Source organism: Prionailurus viverrinus, chromosome B1 (genome assembly GCF_022837055.1).
Source record: "Prionailurus viverrinus isolate Anna chromosome B1, UM_Priviv_1.0, whole genome shotgun sequence".
NCBI classification, from domain to species: domain Eukaryota; kingdom Metazoa; phylum Chordata; class Mammalia; order Carnivora; family Felidae; genus Prionailurus; species Prionailurus viverrinus.
Window position 1 is genome coordinate 15690707 of NC_062564.1, and position 21591 is coordinate 15712297.

Sequence of the window (21591 nt, forward strand, 5' to 3'; positions counted from 1 at the left end):
CGTGTCCATGCAGAAACTTGTACATGAATGTTCATAGCATCATTATGCATGATAGCCAAAGAGGGACGACAACCCAAATGCCCACCCATGCATGAAAAGATAAATAAAATGTGTTATATCTGTTCAATTTAAGAAACACAACAGATGAACATAGGAGAAGGGAAGGAAGGAAAAATAAGATGAACACAGAGAGGGAGGCAAACCACAAGATACTCAAATACAGAGAACAGCCTGGGGGTTGCTGGCAGGGTGTTGGGTGGGGGCGGATGGGCTAGATGGGTGATGGGCAGTAAGGAGGGCACTTGTTGGGATGAGCATTGGGTGTTATATGTAAGTGATGAATCACTGGGTTCTGCTCTTGAAACCAATATGACACTGAATGTTAATTAACTTTAATTTAAATAAATAAATTTTAAAAATAAAATGCCAAACCATTATAACAGGACTGATCTTGTTATGTCAAAAAAAATGTGTTATAGCTTTCTGCCCGTGGACGCCGCCGAGTAAGCATCGTGAAAGTCTCCCCTCCCCCCACCGTCATGTCTAAGTCAGAGTCTCCCAAAGAGCCTGAACAGCTGCGGAAGCTTTTCATTGGAGGTTTGAGCTTTGAAACAACCGATGAGAGTCTGAGGAGCCATTTTGAGCAATGGGGAACGCTTCCGGACTGTGTGGTAATGAGAGATCCAAACACCAAGCGCTCCAGAGGCTTTGGGGTTTGTCACCTATGCCACTGTGGAAGAGGTGGATGCAGCCACGAATGCAAGGCCACACAAGGTGGACGGAAGAGTTGTGGAACCAAAGAGGGCTGTCTCGAGAGAAGATTCTCAAAGACCTGGTGCCCACTTAACTGTGAAAAAGATTTTTGTCGGTGGCATTAAAGAAGACACTGAAGAACATCACCTAAGAGATTCATTTGAACAGTATGGGAAAATTGAAGTGGTTGAAATCATGACTGACCGAGGCAGTGGCAAAAAGAGAGGCTTTGCTTTTGTGACCTTTGATGACCCTGACTCTGTAGACCAGATTGTCATTCAAAAATGCCGTACTGTGAACGGCCACAACTGTGAAGTAAGGAAAGCTTTATCTAAGCAAGAGATGGCTGGTGCTTCCTCCAGCCAAAGAGGTCGAAGTGGTCCTGGGAACTTCGGCAGTGGTCGTGGAGGTGGTCTGGGTGGGAATGACAACTTTGGCCGTGGAGGAAACTTCAGTGGGCGAGGTGGCTTTGGCGGCAGTCGAGGTGGTGGTGGGAGCGGGGATGGCTATAACGGATTTGGTAACGATGGAAGCAACTTTGGAGGTGGTGGAAGCTATAATGATTTTGGCAATTACAACAATCAATCTTCACATTTTGGACCCATGAAAGGAGGAAATTTTGGAGGCAGAAGCTCTGGCCCCTATGGTGGTGGAGGCCAATACTTTGCCAAACCACGAAACCAAGGTGGCTGTGGCGGTCCCAGCAGCAGCAGTAGCTATGGCAGTGGCAGAAGGTTTTAATTACTGCCAGGAAACAAAGCTTAGCAGGAGAGGAGAGCCAGAGAAGTGACAGGGAAGCTACAGGTTACAACAGATTTGTGAACTCAGCCAAGCACAGTGGTGGCAGGACCTAGCTGCTACAAAGAAGACATGTTTTAGACAATACTCACGTGTATGGGCAAAAACCTCGAGGACTGTATTTGTGACTAATTGTATAACAGGTTATTTTAGTTTCTGTTCTGTGGAAAGTGTAAAGCATTCCAACAAAGGGTTTTAATGTAGATTTTTTTTTTTTTTGCACCCATGCTGTTGATTGCTAAATGTAATAGTCTGATCATGACGCTGAATAAATGGGTCTTTTTAAAAAAAAAAAATGCGTTATAACCATACAGCGGAATATTACTTGACCATTTTTTTTTTTTTAATTTTTTTTTTCAACGTTTATTTATTTTTGGGACAGAGAGAGACAGAGCATGAACGGGGGAGGGGCAGAGATAGAGGGAGACACAGAATCGGAAACAGGCTCCAGGCTCTGAGCCATCAGCCCAGAGCCCGACGCGGGGCTCGAACTCACGGACCGCGAGATCGTGACCTGGCTGAAGTCGGACGCTTAACCGACTGCGCCACCCAGGCGCCCCAACCATTTAAAGGGATGAAGTACGGACCCATGTTACAACATGGATGAACCTTGAAAATACGCTAAGTGAAAGAAGCCAGACACAAAAGAACAGATATGTCATGATTCCATTCATATGAAAGTCCAGAACAGGGAAATCTATACATGCAAAAAGTAGATTCATTTTGCCTGGGGGTAGAAGGCGGTAGGGGATAGCTATAGGTCAGGTACGGCGTTTCCTTTCAAGGTAGTAAAAATGGGTTCTGGTGATGGGTGTAGAGCTCTGTGAATGTCCTAAAAACCTTTGAATTTTACACTTAAATGGGTGAATTATACAGATGGTAAATTATATCTCAATCAAGCTATTTTAAAAAGTTTCTTTAAAGAACCATTAAAAAAACCAAGCAGGTTCTCATAGATAACGGAAGCCCTGCTTTCCAATAAAGAGCATGAAAACTGCCCGGTCCAAATTCATCTTGAAGAAGCTCATGCCACAAGCCGGTCTGGCCCAGGATGTGTGGTCCGTGCCACAGTGACGCCCTACGGAGAGGCTGGCATTCTCTCCATCCCTGGCTTGGCTCAGTCGTTTCTTTCTATGTGGCTAAGTAAGTCATGTTATGTGTGCGTGGACATTACAATTTATAGAGTCGTTTCATAGTTATTGTTCTCATGTGATGCGATTAGCAATTTTATGAGCTACACAGCATGGGGCGGAGGGAACGGTCCATCGTGCAGATGAGAGAACGGAGGCTCAAAAGAGTTTACTGTACAAATAAGATGACCTCCCACTTACACCTGTGTTGGGCCTTTCAGTTAACAAAGTCTGTTGGTCTGTTTTTTTCTCAGAGTCCTTACCAACAGCTCTGTGAGGTAGATGATTTCTGGTTTTACCGATGGGTAAACTGCGCTTTCCTGAGACCATGGGAACAGAAGGTACCCGGCTGAGCCCGAATCAAACCCAAGTCTCGGACTCGAGGTCCCCCTCTCTGCTGCTCAGAACTTACTCGGTCAAACATCCGGTTCAGCAGCCTGGGGACCACAGGAAAGATAGTGGGTTGAAGTGCCTTGAGGTCGTCCATAAGCAGCCTGATATCTCCTTGGAAAAATCCGATTTTAGCTCCATGACACAGCATTACACACTAGGGCAGGAAACGAAAATAACATCAGCATCGCAACAGGCGCTGCACAACATACACGCAGATACCCAGGGCTCCAGCTTGAGCATTTTGGACCAGTTTCCAGAAAGCCTGAAGTTCCTACACATGGGTATCTTTTCAAAAAGTGTTCTTACATTTCCCGGTCATTGCACAACATGGAAATGCGGTATTTCTCTTGATCATCCTGAAGATAAAGGAGCTGGTTAAGAACCAGGCGGTGGTGTTTTTAGGGACGATGATGGAGCTTCCGCTGTTTCAGGTTTATGATAAATGGGTGGTGAATGTCATGTGATCCAAGTATTTTACTCTTCTAGAAACTTTAGGCCTAATTTATTCTCAAAACAAAAACCTAGCTACGTTGCAAACTTGGCTACTTGCCAAGCTTATTAAAGGCCCATTTTGAAAATCTGAATCTAACTAAAAATTTCTGAAAAGCCACTGGGTATGTCGCCATTGAGACCCCGGGCCATCCAACACCAGAGTGGCCTGCTGTAGGATCCATTGTGTGGATGTGTTCCTGTCTGATGCAAATGGCACTGGCAAGCCATAAGTGCTTGACAAACAGTCAGCCTATTTTAAATTTTAAAAAGAAAGAGAGATTCAAAAGATGATGTCACGGAAGTATAAATGGTCTCAGGCCCGAAAGCAGAAACCACTGGAAAGGGACACCACAGTTCACGGTTGAAATTTTCAAGCGCAGGGGGCTTTTGTTCAGGTGTGCCCCGACCTCCCAGGCATCCTTCCAAAACTGCCATTAGTTATACATGGTCCATTATCAGCTCGCTTGAGATCACTCTGGAAACTCACAAGATCTCCTGAGGTGTGCAGTAGCAGAGGTAACAGATGGAAGACGGGATCTCGTGACCCTTGATCCTTTAGGGCTAAGAGTGCCCTTGAGGGCAGCAGCCAATCAGAGGGCCGCTAGCTCTGGATTAGTCACCTCTTTGTCACAGACACCTCACACAGTGCCCGGCACACAGCTGCTGCTCAGTAAATATTTGTTAAATGAATGGATGGCAGCCATTGTTTTTTTTTTCCTAGAAGTATATGATCCAAAATTGTCCAAGAAGGAAAAGAGATGGTTCTCGGTCAGTTTTTAAACTAGTCACACAGTTGTGCACAGGGAGCCCGGGCAAAGGTCAGCTGTACATCACCCTGCTTTCCCAAGGGCACTGAGAATACTGGTGAAAAAAAGTGTGTCTTAAGCTGACTTGTGCGCTCTTAACAAGCACCATCAAAAATAGAGACTTCTTACAGAGGCAGAAGCCTCTCAAGGCTTTGTAGGATGGTGTTCATAAAAATTCTACTTTTAAAGTTAAATTTCTGGAATCATGCCCACGTGCATATCCTTTGAAAGTCTGAGCTTCTAATTTTAAAATGAATGATTAATAAAGTTCAGATATCGGGGTGCCAGGGTAGCTCAGTCAGTTAAGCGTCCAACTTTGGCTCAAGTCATGATCCCACGGTTCATGAGTTCGAGTCCTGCGTCATGCTCTGTGCTGACAGCTGGAGCCTGGAGACTGCTTCGGATTCTGTGTCTCCCTGTCACTCCCTCCCCTGCTTGTTCTCTCTCTCTCTCTCTCTCTCTCTCTCAAAAATCAATAAACTTAAAAAAAAATAAAGTTCAAGTATCCGGACCCCCACCCCCAAATTTATACTCCTTAAAATAATATACTACTTAAAATAAAAGTGAAATTTATACTCCTTAAAATAAATTAATCATTCATTTCTAAAACGGGGCTGAGCAAAGAATTAACTGCGGGGATGACAGTCTACACATAAGACTTACCAGCAGAAGCTGCTCATACATGTGTGCGAGTGGCAAAAACGAAATGTGTGTGTCACTGGCATTCAAGGCAAGTACCTTCTGTAAAACATGACAACTTAGCACAACAAAAACAAGCAAGCAAGCAAGAAAAGTAAAACAAAGGGCCTACCTCTACAACTCTTTCAAACATATGGGCGAGAGGCAAGAAAGAGATCAAAGTATCATCTGGGGATGGATCAACTGTATTCTGCAAACAGATACCAGCAAGCAGAAAAGCATTAAGATTCCCAGCAACTCCCCGTTTGAATTTCAGAGCACATAATACCTCAATGCCAAGGAGAAACAGCTTTTGCTTACATTCTGAAATTGTTTCTCTCCAAAGGATTAAATAAAAATCAACACTTTAATTATACAGTTAGAGTAGAGCTCACTCCTGATGAAGTAAACCCACTCAGGACAACGTTAACCAAAATAAGGCAGATTTTGTCCAGATTGGGATATTAAGGAATCATGTGCTTTAATTATTTAGTGTTTCCAAGATACAGTACCCCACAGCCCAGTAAGCTCAATTTCACCTTAAGAAGTAAAAGGTCAGTTCCAACACAAGGTAACATATTATGTTGTGGAAACAGATCTATTACAACATAAGATAGTGTATTGTGTTGAAAAGGGAAAGGACGAGAGAAGAGAAATTGAATTTCCAAGCTCTTTTATAGTATAAACGCATGTTGAGTATTTTAGTTTGATCAACGTCTTCACCTGAATGGCCTACTTCCCCCCATGAAAAATAATCTTGATTTGTTGGGTGCAAGCTCTGATCTGGCACCATCTGCAATAAAATGCTGATTGTGATACAGGTTGCAGCTGGATTGAGCAAGGCATCTGGTTTCCGTTTCAAGGCTAAGAATGTTCATGTTATTTACGCACAAAATTCTGGCCAAAGCAGGGGCTGCCTTACAGCAGCTGTTGCCACACCAGTTAAGAAACGGAGGCCTTGTCGGGTGTCTATGCAACCATTTCTGGGCTGTGCCCGTCCCCTCCTTGAAGCTGGCCTGTCCCTCACGATCATGTGGTGACAGAGGAAAGCACCAGCAAACTCAGCAGCTCCAGAAGCGGGTGATGGAGGCTGAACGTGCCATAATCTTAGCTTAATTTTATTCAAGCGTGATCTGCGTCCCAAATAGTACATCTTGGTAGGAAACTGCTACATAATGAGGAGTCAGACTGGGTAATTTCTATACTTTTCAATTTTCTGATTTGGTACCCGCCCCGCCCCCCCCCCCCCAATGTATGTTACTAAGATTAGAAGTTTTACAAACTTGTGAGTGCCCCCGATAGTATAATTAATTTTAAACAAAGTTGTAGCCATTCGCCTCCATGAGCCACTAACCTTAAGTTTTCTTTGAAGGCTAATTAGGAAATTAAAATTCCAGGTGGATGAGGCACTAAATATTGAATTCTGTTGATAAAGTTGTATGTCGAAAAAGGAACTGGGGACTAAGAAAGTGTGAGTGTCGGTAAGAGACAGACCTTCTCCAGCCACCAAAGATGCACATTCCCCAAAACCATTCAGCACAGGCTCCCAGCACAAAAATTAGGACCTACGCAACCCTCCCAGAGACCGCAAAAGCAAATTATGTAAAATGTGCCAAGGGCATGAGGGAAAGGCATGATATTGCTTGATAAGTACTTTTTTTTAAAAGGCAAGTTTGAAATATACCCTTGGTGCTACAGACTGAATTGTGTCCCCCTCCCCAAATTTATGCTAAAGCCCTAACCCCCGGTGTGACTGTATTTGGAGGTGGAGCCCCTGGGGAGGTAATTCAGGTTAAATGAGACCATAAACTGGGGGGCTCATCTAATAGGGCTGGTGCCCTTGGAAGCAGAGGAAGAAACACCGGAAACCTCTCTCTCATTCTCTGTGTGCACAAAGAGGAAAGGCCATGTGAGGACACAGCGAGGAGGCCAGAAGAGAGCCCTCACCAGAAACCAAATTTACTGACACCTTGATCATGGATTTCCAGCCTCTAGAACTGTGAGAAAATAAATGTCTGTCATTTAAGTCACTCAGCCTGTGCTATTTTGCTATGGCGGCCCCGCAGACTAGGACACTTGGAGGGCAAACTTTAATAGGAAACCAACTGAAGGTCAAGGTTTTAATCTTCTCATAAAATAGAAGTCAGATCAACTGTAATAAATAACAGTAATTCAAAAACCTTCCGCAGCATTTAACGTTTCATTGTCCGCTTAAAGAAATTATTTTCCCCACCCCAGGATGGGAGCACTAGAGAGTCATTTCTTCTTGGTCCTCTCCTGGAAACATTTATATAGGGCAGTACCCACATGAAGTGTTACTACATAAAAGTTATAATAACTTGTCCGTCAATTCAGCTTAATGGTCACAAGCAGGAGTTGGAGATTAGGTCCACAATGAAGACAATCTGAGAGAAGGTGATCTTAGACCATATTAGAGCTCAGACCTCATCCCCACGTCAAACAGTACTCCAAACACAGCAGGGACCAAACATGGCGGTTCTGCCATAAAACACTTTCATTCTTGAGGCCTAGTGCCAACCACTGAGCGTGAAGAAAGATGGCAATATCCCAAACACTTACCTCTGTTATTTTCACAAAAGCTGAACAATCACTCACTATGTTTTGATGAGTGATCAGGGCTCCTTTGGGGTAGCCTGAGGAACACACATGAGCAGAAACCAAGTTAAAGAAACGCCATCCCCAAATGACAGGAATTAAGGAAGCCCAGAACCCTGTATAATTGGGGCCTCAAATGCCTCTAGTGTTCGGTGCAACTGTGAAAGCCAGATGCTGAATGACATTAAATCCCTAAACAATCTGCAATCCTTTACATGAAAAGATTGTCTTAAACAACCTTTATTAACATGGGTGAGTGTTAGAGGGCTTGTGTAGTGGGAAGAGGAGAAAACACAGGAATTTTATTTCTGGAAATAAAATGTTGGTTTATCCCAAGAAACGGGCGGATCCACTGTCGCCTTCAATAAATGTCTGAGGAAATACACGGCACACTCAGATTCTGGGAATGTCTGACAGGGCCACAAGGACACTGCGCTCGCAACACTTCTGTCTCCTCTGCTTCTAGTCCATCTGTAGTTCAACTACATCACCTGTCGGTCACCCAAGAAAGGGGGCAGGGAATACACACCTCCAGATACCACTTAGAAGCAACTGCATTTCATTGGGTAAATTCCTAGCAGTGCTACTGCTGGGTCATAGGGTAGGTCTATTTTTAATTTTTTGAAGAACCTCCACACCGTTTTCCAGAGCGGCTGCACCAGTTTGCATTCCCACCAACAGTGCAAGAGGGTTCCCGTTTCTCCACATCCTCACCAGCATCTACAGTCTCCTGATTTGTTCATTTTAGCCACTCAGGAGTGCTGATGCATAGGGGCACTTGTACCCCAATGTTTATAGCAGCACTTTCAGCAAGAGCCAAATTATGGAAAGAGCCTAAATGTCCATCAACTGATGAACTGATAAAAAAATTGTGGTTTATATACACAATAGAATACTACTTGGCAATGAGAAAGAATGAAATTTGGCCTTTTGTAGCAACGTGGATGGAACTGGAGGGTATTATGCTAAGTGAAATAAGTCATACAGAGAAAGATACCATATGTTTTCACTCTTATGTGGATCCTGAGAAACTTAACAGAAGACCATGGGGGAGGGGAAGGAAAAAAAAAAAAGGTTAGAGAGGGAGGGAGCCAAAACATAAGAGACTCCTAAAAACTGAGAACTGAGGGTTGATGGGGGGTGGGAGGGAGGCGAGGGTGGGTGATGGGCATTGAGGAGGGCACCTTTTGGGATGAGCACTGGGTGTTGTATGGAAACCAATTTGACAATAAATTTCATATTAAAAAAAAAAAGAGGCAACTGCATTTCAAACCTTACCTGTAGTTCCACTGGTGAAGCAAATCACTGCAAGATCTTCAGGTGCTGGCGGCTAGAGCACATTAAAAACAAACACACACACAAACAAACAAACCCAAAGGTGGTGTAAGTCAGAACAGAAAGAAAACTATAGGCCTTACATTGATCCCCAAGGTTTCTACCAGTCTTGGAGACTAGTTATCAGCAGGGCTTAGCAGGGCTGACATCGTGTACTCACCTTAGGTCTTTGTCTGTTGGCTCTTCCCAGGTCCTTAAGGAGAAGAGAAAAAAAAAATCTTAAATGGAAACATTTTCAAAATGTAAAAAATAAGGCGACATCGATAAAGTCACTTCAACTTGACTCTACTGTGGAATTCACTCAGAGCTGGCTCAAAGACAATGTCCGTTTCAAATGAAAGAAACTGACCACTTTAATTAAACTGAAGTGACATATTTATGCATTGCTCTAACAAGCCTCTTTCCAGGGGCATCTTAGTGGCTCAGTTGCTCAAGCATCTGACTTCCACTCAGGTCATGATCTCACGGTTCTTGAGTTCGAGCCCCGCGTCTGGCTCTGTGCTGACAGTTCAGAGCCTGGAGCCTGCTTTGGATTCTGTGTCTCCCTCTCTCTCTGCCCCTCCCCCCCCCCCATGCAAGTTCTCTCTCTCGCTCTCTCAAAAACAAATAAAAATTAATAAATTTTTTTAAAAAGGAGCCATTTTCCAGTTGTCTTCTCTCATATAAAACCAAACAAATGGTGTCAGGACTAGCCCTTGAAACAGGATTTATCCAAAAGACAGGAATCAGAGGTTTTTTATGATGGATTTCTTGTCCACACTCCCACACCCTTTTATGGCTGGCTCTTGACCAAAAGCAAACCATAGTCATAACCAAAGAACTGCAGATGCTCTGCGCCCTCCTGAGACCAGAGCACAGCACCGACGTGTGGTCACCCAGCTCTGGATGACTGGATCACCGGCAGTCCCTGCAGGATGAAATGCTACAGGCTCAAATATCTATACTCCCCACATGGAGTGGATAAAAAGATTTGGGAACCTCAAGATTATAAAACAGTCCTTGACATGGGGCGCCTGGGTGGCTCAGTTGGTTGAGCCTCTGACTCTTGGTTTCGGCTCAGGTCACGATCTCACGGTACGTGGGTTCAAGCCCTGTGTTGGGCTCTGCGCTAACAGTGCAGAGCCTGCTTGGGATTCTCTCTCCCTCTCTCTCTGCCCCTCTCCCATTCATTCATTCTCTCTCTCTCTCTCTCTCTCTCTCTCTCAAAATAAATAAACTTAAAAAAAAAATAAAAGTGTCCATGACAGAAGACGGAAGAGCACTGCTGGGTGGACACGAAGAGCTGCAGGTTCATTTCTGAGGATGCATCTCCCAGCAGCTGGTTCCCAATCACTACCTGGGGTCCATTGTGATGTTCAGTTCACTGCATGGAGGTATCTTGGTGGCCACTTCAATTAGCTATTAATTTCTTTAATGAACTATTTATATTCCTTTCCTATTAAAACAGAGTAGCTTGAATGAGCATATGGAGTGAGCATGCTAGAATTACATGGAAATTCGATCAGTGTGCTCAGGGCTCAGTGAGTTTCTGCCCAGCATACACTTTTAAACCATTTTTTAAAAAAAGTTTATTTATTTTGGATTTTAAGCTGTACTACAAAGCTGTAATCATCAAGACAGTATGGTACTGGCACAAGAACAGACACTCAGATCAATGGGACAGAATAGAGAACCCAGAAATGGAGCCACAAACATATGGCCAACTAATCTTTGACGAAGCGGGAAAGAATGTCCAATGGAATAAAGACAGTCTCTTCAGCAAGTGGTGCTGGGAAAACTGGACAGTAACATGCAGAAAAATGAACCTGGACCACTTTCTTACTCCATATATGAAAATAAAGTCAAAATGGATGAAAGACCTAAATGTAAGACAGGAAGTCATCAAAATACTAGAGGAGAAAGCAGGCAAAAACCTCCTTGACCCTGGCCACAGCAGCTTCTTATTCAACATGTCTCCGGACAAGGGAAGGGAAACAAAAGCAAAAATGAACTATTGGGACCTTGTTAAAATAAAAAGCTTCTGCATAGCGAAGGAAACAATCAGCAAAACTAAAAGGTAATGGTCAGAATGGGAGAAGGTATTTGCAAACGACATATCCGATAAAGGGTTAGTATCCAAAACCTATAGAGAACTTATCAAACTCACCACCCAGAAAACAAATAATCCAGTGAAGAAATGGGCAAAAGACATGAATAGACACTTCTCCAAAGAAGACATCCACATGGCCAACCGACCCATGAAAAAATGCTTAACATCACTCATCATCAGGAAAATACAAATCAAGACCACAATGAGATACCCCCTCACACCTGTCAGAAGGGCTAACATTAACAATTCAGGCAACAGGAGATGTTGGTGAGGATGCAGACAAAGAGGACCTCTTTTGCACTGCTGGTGGGAATGCAAATTGGTGCAGCCACTTTGGAAAACAGTATGGAGGTTCCTCAAAAAATTAAAAATAGAACTACCCTATGACCCAGCAATTGCACTACTAGGTATTTATCCAAGGGATACGGGTATGCTGTCTTGAAGGGGCACATGCACCCCAATGTTTATAGCAGTACTATCAATAATAAAGTTATAGAAAGAGCCCAAATGTCCATCAATGGATGAATGGATAAAGAAGATGTGGGGTGTGTGTGTGTGCGTGTGTGTGTGTGTGTGTGTATACGTACATATATATATATATATGTATATATATGTGTGTGTGTATATATATATATATACATATATGTACGTATACACACACACACACACACACACACACAATGGAGTATTACTCAGTAATCAAAAAGAATGAAATCTTGCCCTTTGCAACTACGTGGATGGAACTAGAGGGTATTATGCTAAGTGAAATTAGTTAAGTCAGAGAAAGACAAATATCTTATGACTTCACTCATATGAGGACTTTGACACAAAACATAAGAACATAAGGGAAGGGAAGCAAAAATAATATAAAAACAGGGAGGTGGACACAAACATAAGAGACTTAAGGACACAAACATAAGGAGACTTAAATAGCTGAGTAATAAGGAGAGGGTTACTGGAGGGGTTGTGGGAGGAGGTATGGGCTAAATGGGTAAGGGGCATTAAGGAATCTACTCCTGAAATAATGGTTGTACTATATGCTAACTAACTTGGATGTAAATTAAAAAAATAAATAAAAATTAAAAAACAATAAAACAATAAAAAATTTTTAAAAAAAGTTTACTTATTTTGAGAGAGAGAAAGAGAGATAGCACACAAGCAGGGGAGGGGCAGAGAGGGAGGGAAAGAGAGTGAGAATCCCAAACAGGTTCTATACTGTCAGTGCAGAGCCCAATGCAGGGCTTGATCCAATTAACAGTGAGATCACGACCTGAGCTGAAATCAAGAGCCAGATGCCTAACTGACTGAGCCACCCAGGCACCCCAAACCATTTTTAATCTTAACTACATTTTAAATTATGTATATAATAGACTGCTGATTAAAAATAGGAACAGTGAAGTCCAAATAGAAGTCAACTAAGAGCTAAAGCAAAAATAATTCCTTTTTTTTAAAGTAACCTTTATCAGACCCAAATCTCCACTCATCTGTTCAAAATTCTTACATAACTTCTTGAGATCTCTAATTCTTCAAAAATTGATATTAAGTAAAATACAGCCACAGCTACATGCAGTTTGGCTTTTATTTTATTGGGAACACACATGATCAAAATTAGTGCCCTATATGCCAAGAAGGTTCACAGCCTCAAACCTGTATAATGACATCATGTAGAAAAGAGTACAGCAACCATAAAAATAAATGAGTTGCTATCTTCAGGCTCCAAATGCCCAAACAAAACAAAACAAAACAAAAAACCTTGCCCAGGAGGAAAACTGAATTCTAGTTAATGAATAACATACTGAAGTATTTGGGGGTAATAAAATCTGCAACTTAATGAAAATGCATTAAAAAAAGATAATGAATGAATAGAGGGACAGAGTAATGCACGGATATGTGATAAAGCAAATATATTAAAACATTAGCTGCAGATGTTTGGTGGGCATATGGCAGTCCATTGTACAATTCTTGGTACTTTGTACCTGTTCTTGTTTGCATGTCTGAAAATATTCATAATAAAATATCCCCCAAAAGCAAAAATTCCAAATACCAATATTTCTCTTTTTGATCCTATAAAAACATATATCAACATAAACTTGATCATATGATCAACCGGAAGGCCAATGTTAAATTCCCTTCTTAAAAATTACTTAATCTTTTGCTTACAAATTTTTAAAACCCAAGTATGAATCATATGACACAGGTAAGTGGAAAATAATGTCTTTTATAAATAAAATCTTTAATGTTAACTTTCCATTACAATCTTCATTTACCTAAATTTTTTCATCTTAAAATTATGTCATCATAGAAAAATAAAAAAATACCAAAAAATTCCTGTGGGTGTGTGCATGTGTGTGCACGTTTGTGTGGTGGGGTTAGGGAAAAGATGGAGGAAAAAAATTACATTGTAAATGGCATTATTGCGATCACAAGTGAAATTAACAAATGTGCAGAAATGCTAGGTAAAAAGCTAGCTAAAAACCCAACTGAACAGTACAGCACACCCATTCTTATGGACTAAGCATCTATTCTACTGTGTGCGTCTCTGTATAAATGTGAGGCAGAAGGCTCTGTTAGAACAAATTAGTTTCTCTATGGCCGCTAAGTTCCTCCGGAAAGGTATTATATAGATCCTTGTTTATAGCCTCCAATTCCTTGTAGAAGGAGAGCTATAAGTAAAATTTCAAACCCTATTTATAACAGTTCCAGGAAAATATTTATAACATTTTCAGAAGGAGAACAGCCAATTCCTGTGATAGGTACCTGACAAGATCCTCCTCTTACTAGCTTCTCTGGATTAAACTCTAATCCAAATCCAACTGGGAGAATCAGCTTTTTACATGTGATGTCAACCAACCAATTTAAATATACGCCACATTCGTTTTCCTAGAATGGTGACCCTTAAAGTTCTGATTAAGGTGAATCTCAAGAAATTTAATATAAAAATAAGCCAAATCAAACATGTATGCTGGAAATCTACCAGGACGCTACAAAAGCAACTTGGGAAAAAGAATAATGAGGCAGATTTCTATAGCTGGCTCCATTTTAGAAACAAATCAGTAAGTAAATGGCATTAAAGGCTAAAAAGAACATACAAACTTAAATCTCCACCCGAATCAGAAATTCACATTTCTGGAGCATTTGGGTGGCTCAGTTGGTTGAGCATCCAACTTCGGCTCAGGTCAGGATCTCGCAGTTCACGAGTTTGAGCCCCACATCGGGCTCGCTGCTGTCAGCACAGAGCCTGCTTTGAATCCTCTGTCCCCTCTATCTGCCCCTCCTCCGCTTGTACTCTCTTTCTCTCTCTCTCAAAAATAAATAAACATTAAGAAGAAAAAAAGAAATTCACATTTATTGGCATGGCTGGTCAGTGCTCTAGAATAAATGTGTGAGCACCTGCAACTTGTTTTACGAGAGTACTTTTTATCAGATGTGATGGATTCACACTGAGACATGCATGTAGAACCCTTCCTTCCAGTAATGAGGCAGCAATTTCCACCCTATGTCTTTTATGGGTTGCTGCGATGCCCAACCAGAGCTAGGATTGCATGATTGCACTGGATACCACGTGTGAGCCGAAATGGCCTCAGGGGCGCCCACCAGGGAAGTGAGAAGGATGACTCACCTCCATTGCCTTCAGACTGATGATTTCTACGCCACACCTTTTGCCTCGTTCTAACAGATCGATGCCATAGGAGTCCATGACGACTATGGTTTTAAGGCCTGGCGTTAACTTATTTTCTACACCTTCTAATAGCGTGTCGGCCTTCTCTGGCTTGTCAACAAAAACCAGAGAGAGTTCGGCTGGGAATGAAGAGATACAATGAAGAATGAGCTCCGAGATATTAAAAGCCTTCAGGACTTACAGTCTTTGAATAGAAAGACAGATGTGTATTTAAACATAAAATCCCTATCAGATCAGATATAACCAAATGTAAAGTCATCAAATCTAACTGATAACTAGGCCAGTGCCCACCTGGAGACCCCAGACATACCTTTGTTGACTATGTAGGTGATGGCTTCAGCTCCAAGCGTATCATAGAGGGGAACGGACACCATGGAGTAAGCAAAGCATCCCTGTTCAATGATCACCCACTAAATGAACAGTAAAGGTCAGGGAAAGAAAACGAGATGTCATCACGGAACCACTCCAAGGAGAACAACACTCTAGAGAGATTCAAAGTGGAAACACTGGATGGGGCAAAATCAACATTTGTGTGTCTACTCCTATGTGCCAGGCACCACGGAGGATTCACGATGCAAACAAAACACCTGCCCCCTTCTTAGAAGGACAGTGCAGGTGGCCGGAAGAATCGAGGCAAATATGTGAGAAGATAATTAACCATACGAGATAGTGACCGGCTCAGACACGAGGGAGCCGGAAGTGACCCACCTCCACGGGGCACGTGACTGAGCTCGCCCTCTGCAAGGGCAGCACGGTTTGGACAGATGGAGAGAAAGGCAAGGAGACTCCAGGAGCGGGGATTGCGTGAACAAAAGCAGGGGGGAGGGCAGTGAGCACTCAAGGGTGCCCCGGCAGGCAGGGTCGCAGGTGGTCTGTGGAGGGGCCTGGCCCCATCCCCAGGTAATGCGCGGCCACCGAGGGCTTCTCGGTGAAATGGAGGCCCTGGGGTGTGAGAAGATCAGCTGTGCAGCCGTGTGCGGTGAGACCTGGGAACTGGGGAAGGAGGGACACCCCTGTCTAACAGGAAAGACGTTCTGGGCAAAATCTCCCCAGAAAAGTGATGAAGAAGTGGTACAGGGACCGGTCTCCTTGCCTCTAACTCATCAGCCATGTGGCAACTGATCTGCCTACAAGGCAAACATGGCAAGATGAGCCTTTCGCTAAAAATCCTTGGTGGTGCCCCTCATCTCCAGCTGCAGGTCTCGAATCTGCAGAATCCGACACGCGGCCACGGCGCAGATAAAGGCACAGCTGCTGTGGAAAGGCAGCACACCCCACTTACATTCACTCGGTCTGGGGCAGTTTTGCTCCTTTTTCTTTCCTAGCATCAGTTTCAAGTTACCAACATGGAGGGCAGGTCCAAGCTCCTCAGCAGGGTCCATGTGGCACATGTAGTCCTGTCTTCCCTGCCCCTCCAAGCTCTACCAGATTGAAATCCCTCAACCCCCAGCACAGATACGCTGCTTGATGCAAACATGTCATTGTTCCGGACACTCCCTTAGCTTCCCTGCTCTCATATCCTTCAAGACTCCACTAGGAGGCCACCTCCAGGAAGTCCTCCTTGACTGAGCTCCCCATAACCCTTTTCCCTGTGTCCACGCTTGCCACGCTACAGACAAAGCAACACCCTACGGGCCGGTCTTCCCTCACACGGTACCTTAAGAGAAGGATCCAAATCACTGTTGTGCTTTGGTGCCTCGTGATGCCTGGCACACAGTAGGTGCTCCATACACATTTATTAAACTAGTTCATAAATGTAGGAAGGCGCTTACCCTATGAAGTAAGGTCCTAGTGATAGATTCAGCATAAAATGCCACTAACGCAAACATCTGGGATGTGTTCACTTGAATGGGTCTCACTTACAATGAAAGAAACGAAATTCCATAAGCCTAGTCGTAGTCCAACTGTGGAAAATGCTGTGTATCCCTTACCAGTACATAAAACTCTAGGAAACCAGCCTGATTTATCAAATAGTCGATAGCACAGCGATTGAGCCAACATGTCTTTTAGACACAAGAACCAATTCAATTCCTTCGAGCCTAGTGCTTGAATTTTTCCAAGCCAAGTTACGCCATTTGTTCACCAACGCTATAATACGTGTATTATATATATTTGGAACAACAGCTCCAGAAGAGCTTCTCATTTAAATTGACCTTAATGCAAGGGTTTACAGAAGCACCACGCAGGGGACTTGGCAGCCAGACAGACCGTGTCTACACCGAGGCTGACTCGCGGTGAGGTACTTTTCCCGCTGCCCCCGGTATTTTAAATTTTGTAACCTGATCACAGGGAAAGCTCCCACCTTTCAGAAAGCAAAGAGGGGGGTCCGCTACTGCCAAAAACATATCCAAGTTTCTCTATAATTTATTGATGCTATTTTTCTAATCACAGAGGTAGGCCTGGAGGCTAGGAGGATTCTTTGTTAGTTATCTGTTCTAGTAACTTCCTTGTTAGTTTTTGTTTGGGACCTAGTTTTTGAAAAAACAAAAACCAATAATCAAAATGTGATATATAGATTTTTTCCACCTAAAGGCCAAGGAGGCCCGAGCCTGGGTTTTCATATGTGTAACTTTCTAAGAAATAACATAGAGACATACGCTCAGTAGAGATCAGAGCACAAAATTGGGTCCCAAGCAAAGGTCTGTATGAACTCCACTTGGCTCTTACATGTGAGGCCTCTCAAAACCGCACACAACTGGCGTCTAACGGTCAATACCTCAGGTCTGTTCTGAGAAAAGATGCCAATGTACTGATCCGGGGAAGTCTTGAAGCCCTTCTGGATGAGCGCTGAGCCCACACACTCTGACATGTCCGCAACCTGAAACGGGGAGGGAAAAAAAATCAGGAACCACGTCAGGCCCAACTCAGGGAACAAAGCTCACTGGAGTGACAGCCGACCGAGTCTGCTATCTTGGCCAGCAAGTGGCGCCGCACGGCGAGGGGCAGCAGGAGCGAACGCGGTTCCGTCAGCCCTACAGTTTTGTAAAACACGAGGCTGGCTTCACCAGAACTCACTATTAGGAGAACTGGTCATAGGGTTCCTTCTGCAAAGCAGAGGAATCGGATTCCGACAGCTGCAGGTCAGAGGTCACTGGATGCCCGGGCTTCTCACGCACATTTCTTTTTTACACTTTAGTTTTATAAAATTATAAAAGTAATGCGAGGACGTAGAATGATAGAAATTACTTGCATTTATAAAGAGCAGCAAAGCAGCCCAAACTTGTCATTTGCTATAAATACAGAAATAGCAAGTTTGGGGGACACCTTCAAAAAACTTGTGACAATTTTAAGTAAAATGAGCAAGTAAATAAATAGTATTATTGCAACTAAGTAAAAATAGGTAGATTCATAAAAATGAGGTAGGATTATAAACCTGCCCCCAACCTCTCCCCATTCCCACCCCAAATTAACTACAAAGAAAAATTTTTTTTTCATCTTAAAGTTTGGAATTATTTTCTTCATCTCAGTTGCTGAGTTCTCGGGAGCAGTCCGAATTCCCACGCGTGCCCGTAGGGAATGAAGCCACACCTGTTCCTGCCCAGAACCCCATTTGTCCTGGCACACAGTGCCACCTCGCTCTGCCTATGGGAACGAGAGCTGAAGGGTGAGGTGACAGCAAGAATGATGTTTCCATATCCCCCAGCCTTCTCACAACCTCTGCTTGCACATAAGGGACGGGAACCCGTGAGATGCTACCCTGGTTTGCGGAGCTTACTAGGCTAGTGTGTGTGCATTTGTATCTCTAGAAAGAGGCTCCCTCAGGTTTTTCCCTCAGAAAACCTCACAGGGTTCCGAGCCCCGTAAAGGGCAGAGGCACCAGGCTGACGAGAAGACTTAAGTCTACAAATCCAAAGCTGGCTTCTGTTATGTCCTGTTTTATATCGTCACCGGCCTCTGGCTGAAATGTACAAAACACGGATTAACACCTTCAGGAACCGCCGTGATTTTCAGTCTGCCTTGAAAAGTCCCATCTGCAACGGACCTGTCTTCCGCCTTCCAGCCGGCATCTAACACAAGTAATTCACAACACACCTGTGGATTCCGGGAGGCCTGAACACCACCACGCAGCGTTACGTGTCCAACGCACACGCGCACGACTGTTTCTACACCCCTCGCGAAAATAAGGGACCTTGGTGGCTATTTTACCTTGGCTCCGGAAAGGCACACGAAAAGCGGTAAAATCCCTCTGGTCCCCCGGGCCACGCATCTCATCCCTCCTTCCCCAAGAAAGGTCCGCTAAGCTGTTCTGCCTCTTGGCTCTCTGTCAAGAGATACCCAAGCCAAGCCTTCTGCATCTCACTGATCCTCAGATGAGGGGAGGGAAGGGAAGGAAAAGTGGTGTGGGGTTCAGTCTAGGGAGGGCCAGCGAGCGCTATTCCCGAGCCGGCTTTGTGGCTCCTTGTGACGACCCCCCTGTCACATATACGCTCCAGAGCACAGCTGCCAAACGTGCAAGGAGGAAGCTCACGTGGATTCATGAATGCCACAGGATGATCTGCCTCTATGGCAGGGAGCCATTTCCCGGACAGCTGTGCCGGAAACAAAAGGCAGCAGAAACCGATGCTTCCGGTGGCTCCCATACGTCCTTGGGGTCCTGCCTCCCCAGGGAGAGGCGGGGGCATCGAGATGTCTTGCTATCACGATCGAAATAAAAAGCAGCATCTTCCTGCTCCGCTCCCTCCCTGCCAGTGGAAACTACTGAAACAGCTGTAGCTGTGAATCAGCTAGGACCGCAGAGTCACAGGAATAAAGAGAAATACACCCAGATCCCAGCCTCCTTTGTGTTTATACAGTAACACAGGTGTCACTTCCGCATATCTGTTCTGCTCACTATGGCCGCCCTGGGGCTCTATGTCAGCACAGTCCCAAATTGGTCAGGTTCATACAATGCACCAAAGAGCCCTGTACCGGAAGGTATGGACCTCGCTTCTGCTCCTGTTTCTGCCATTGACCAGCTTGTGACGTTAGGCGAGGCCCTTCCTTTCCTGGGGTATATTTTCCTCATCTATCACATGAGAGGGCTACTCTATGTTGGGGCTTCTAAATATCACTAGTACCCCTCAAGGCAGAGGAGAAATTCTGTTCTCCCATGGACTCTGAGCACACTTCTAGAACGTCATCTTAGAATTAAATTCAACCCCACAATGCATCCAATGTAAGTTCTAAAATAAAGTGCTTTTGAACCACCAATTAAGTTACTTAACCCGTTTTTCCCCAAATTGCTGTGTAAGACTTCTCCCTTTGCATGCTGCACATTGTCCCTGAAGCTCTGAGCTAGTGCAACACAGGGACTCAGTAGCGACCCTCCAGCCCTCACAGCGTCTCCGAGAGCTGACCTATTTCAGTACCACATCCTGCACGAGGACACACAGAGCCAGAAAACTCACCTCTTTGTATGAAAGCCATTCATAGGGTTGGTCTGGCTTCCGAGAGCCTAAACAAGGGCCGTTACCTGGAAAAAGGAAAACAAAAAACAAAAAATGGGCTTAACATGCATAAATATTCTAATTTGTACTCCATTCTATAAAGGATCAGGTAGACAGATTTTTGTCCCTAGATTAGAAATAATGAGTTCAGGTCGGAAATATGTCCTCCCTAGGTTTCGGTCTCATTTGTTTGTTTGTTTCTATTTTGTTTCTTAAATGGAGTGGGAGAAGAGGGAAAAAATGAGAGGACATAGGTAAATACAATTTTTAAAGACACTCAATTTGTGAATTATTCTTCAATACCCTATCGGTTTAGAAAGGAGTCAGGAGCTGAATGGCAAAGAAATTCTGGTGTAGGTGTTCAGAAGACTCCCTCTAAATTTCTAAATTTAAAGCATTCTAACTCAGAATGTAAAAAGGAAAATACGATTCTTCAATGTCCAAATTCTGATGACCTGGACTTTATTTACACAGGCGAGGTCTTAATTGCAGAGAAACAAAAATAAAGAAAAGATGCAAAATGAGAGAAAATAAGGGGGTATTTATAAAAGTAAACGTTAAGAAATATCAGGATGGGAGCACCTGGGTGGCGTTAAGCATCTGACTCTTGATTTGGGCTCAGGTCATGATCTCTAAGTTAGTGGGATCGAGTCCTACGTTGGGCTCTGCACTGACATTGCAGAGCCTGTTTGGGATTCTCTCTCCCACTCTTTCTCTGCCCTTACCCCACCGCCCCCTCACATGCACTCTCTCTCAAAAATAAAATGAACATTGAAAAAAAAAAGAAAAGAAAGACATATCAGGACGCATCCTGATTCTACCCCAGGTAACGAAATAAACAGGAAGAAAGAAAACCCGGTATTAATTATTCACACTAAGTGCTAGCACAGTAATAAATATCATTCAAGTCATTTATATTTGGAATTATGCAAGTTTCTTTCTACAGATTAACCCCAAGCTAACTTTATGCTCAGTTTGTAGTTGTTGAAGGAAAACTATGTCCACTCCACCCCCAGCCCCCCACAAAAAGCTGCCATATTCAGACGATGATCAGGGTCGACCACATACCAGAATGTTTCTTTTTTTTTTTTTTAAGTTTACTTTTGAGAAAGCGGGAGAGAGAGAGAGAGAGAGCACGAGCCAGGAAGAGGCAGAGAGAGAGAGAGAGAGGGAGACACAGAATCCAAGGCAGGCTCCAGGCTCTATCAGCACAGAGCCCAACGCGGGGCTTCCACTCACGAACCGTGAGAGGCAAAGTCGGACGCTTAATCAACTGAGCCACCCAGGCACCACCCCCCCCCCCACCAATGTTTCTCAACTAGAAACACGGGCCCTACCACCATCTGTGTGCCTGCACGGCTTCTACTACAGACTGTTTTGTCACCTCCCCTCTGAA

At 43.9% G+C, this 21591-nt stretch overlaps 2 protein-coding genes across 6 annotated transcripts in view; one reads left to right on the forward strand and one right to left on the reverse strand.

Moving 5' to 3' along the window:
* The window catches only part of ACSL1 (acyl-CoA synthetase long chain family member 1), a 72387-nt gene that overhangs the window by 11681 nt on the left and 39115 nt on the right, over positions 1-21591 (reverse strand). For 3 of the 5 annotated variants that reach the window (XR_007151502.1, XM_047855494.1, XM_047855496.1), the window contains exons 4-12: positions 20157-20221; positions 17486-17587; positions 15080-15179; positions 14710-14888; positions 9162-9194; positions 8945-8996; positions 7631-7704; positions 5184-5261; positions 3094-3228 (exon numbers count right to left, since the gene is read on the reverse strand). Coding sequence is in view for 4 of the 5 variants with exons in the window: in XM_047855494.1 (XP_047711450.1) it covers positions 3094-3228; positions 5184-5261; positions 7631-7704; positions 8945-8996; positions 9162-9194; positions 14710-14888; positions 15080-15179; positions 17486-17587; positions 20157-20221 (818 nt within the window). In the remaining variant the exon portion in view is untranslated. Of the gene's footprint in view, positions 1-3093; positions 3229-5035; positions 5114-5183; positions 5262-7630; positions 7705-8944; positions 8997-9161; positions 9195-14709; positions 14889-15079; positions 15180-17485; positions 17588-20156; positions 20222-21591 lie in introns of all 5 variants that reach the window. The other 2 variants (XM_047855495.1, XM_047855497.1) reach the window with 2 other exon arrangements.
* On the forward strand, positions 485-20803 carry LOC125163565 (heterogeneous nuclear ribonucleoprotein A1-like). The gene is given in 5 exon segments (XM_047855506.1): positions 485-710; positions 712-1625; positions 4442-4444; positions 5720-5729; positions 20793-20803. Coding segments are annotated over 2 exon segments (954 nt in total). The 5' UTR covers positions 485-539; the 3' UTR covers positions 1495-1625; positions 4442-4444; positions 5720-5729; positions 20793-20803.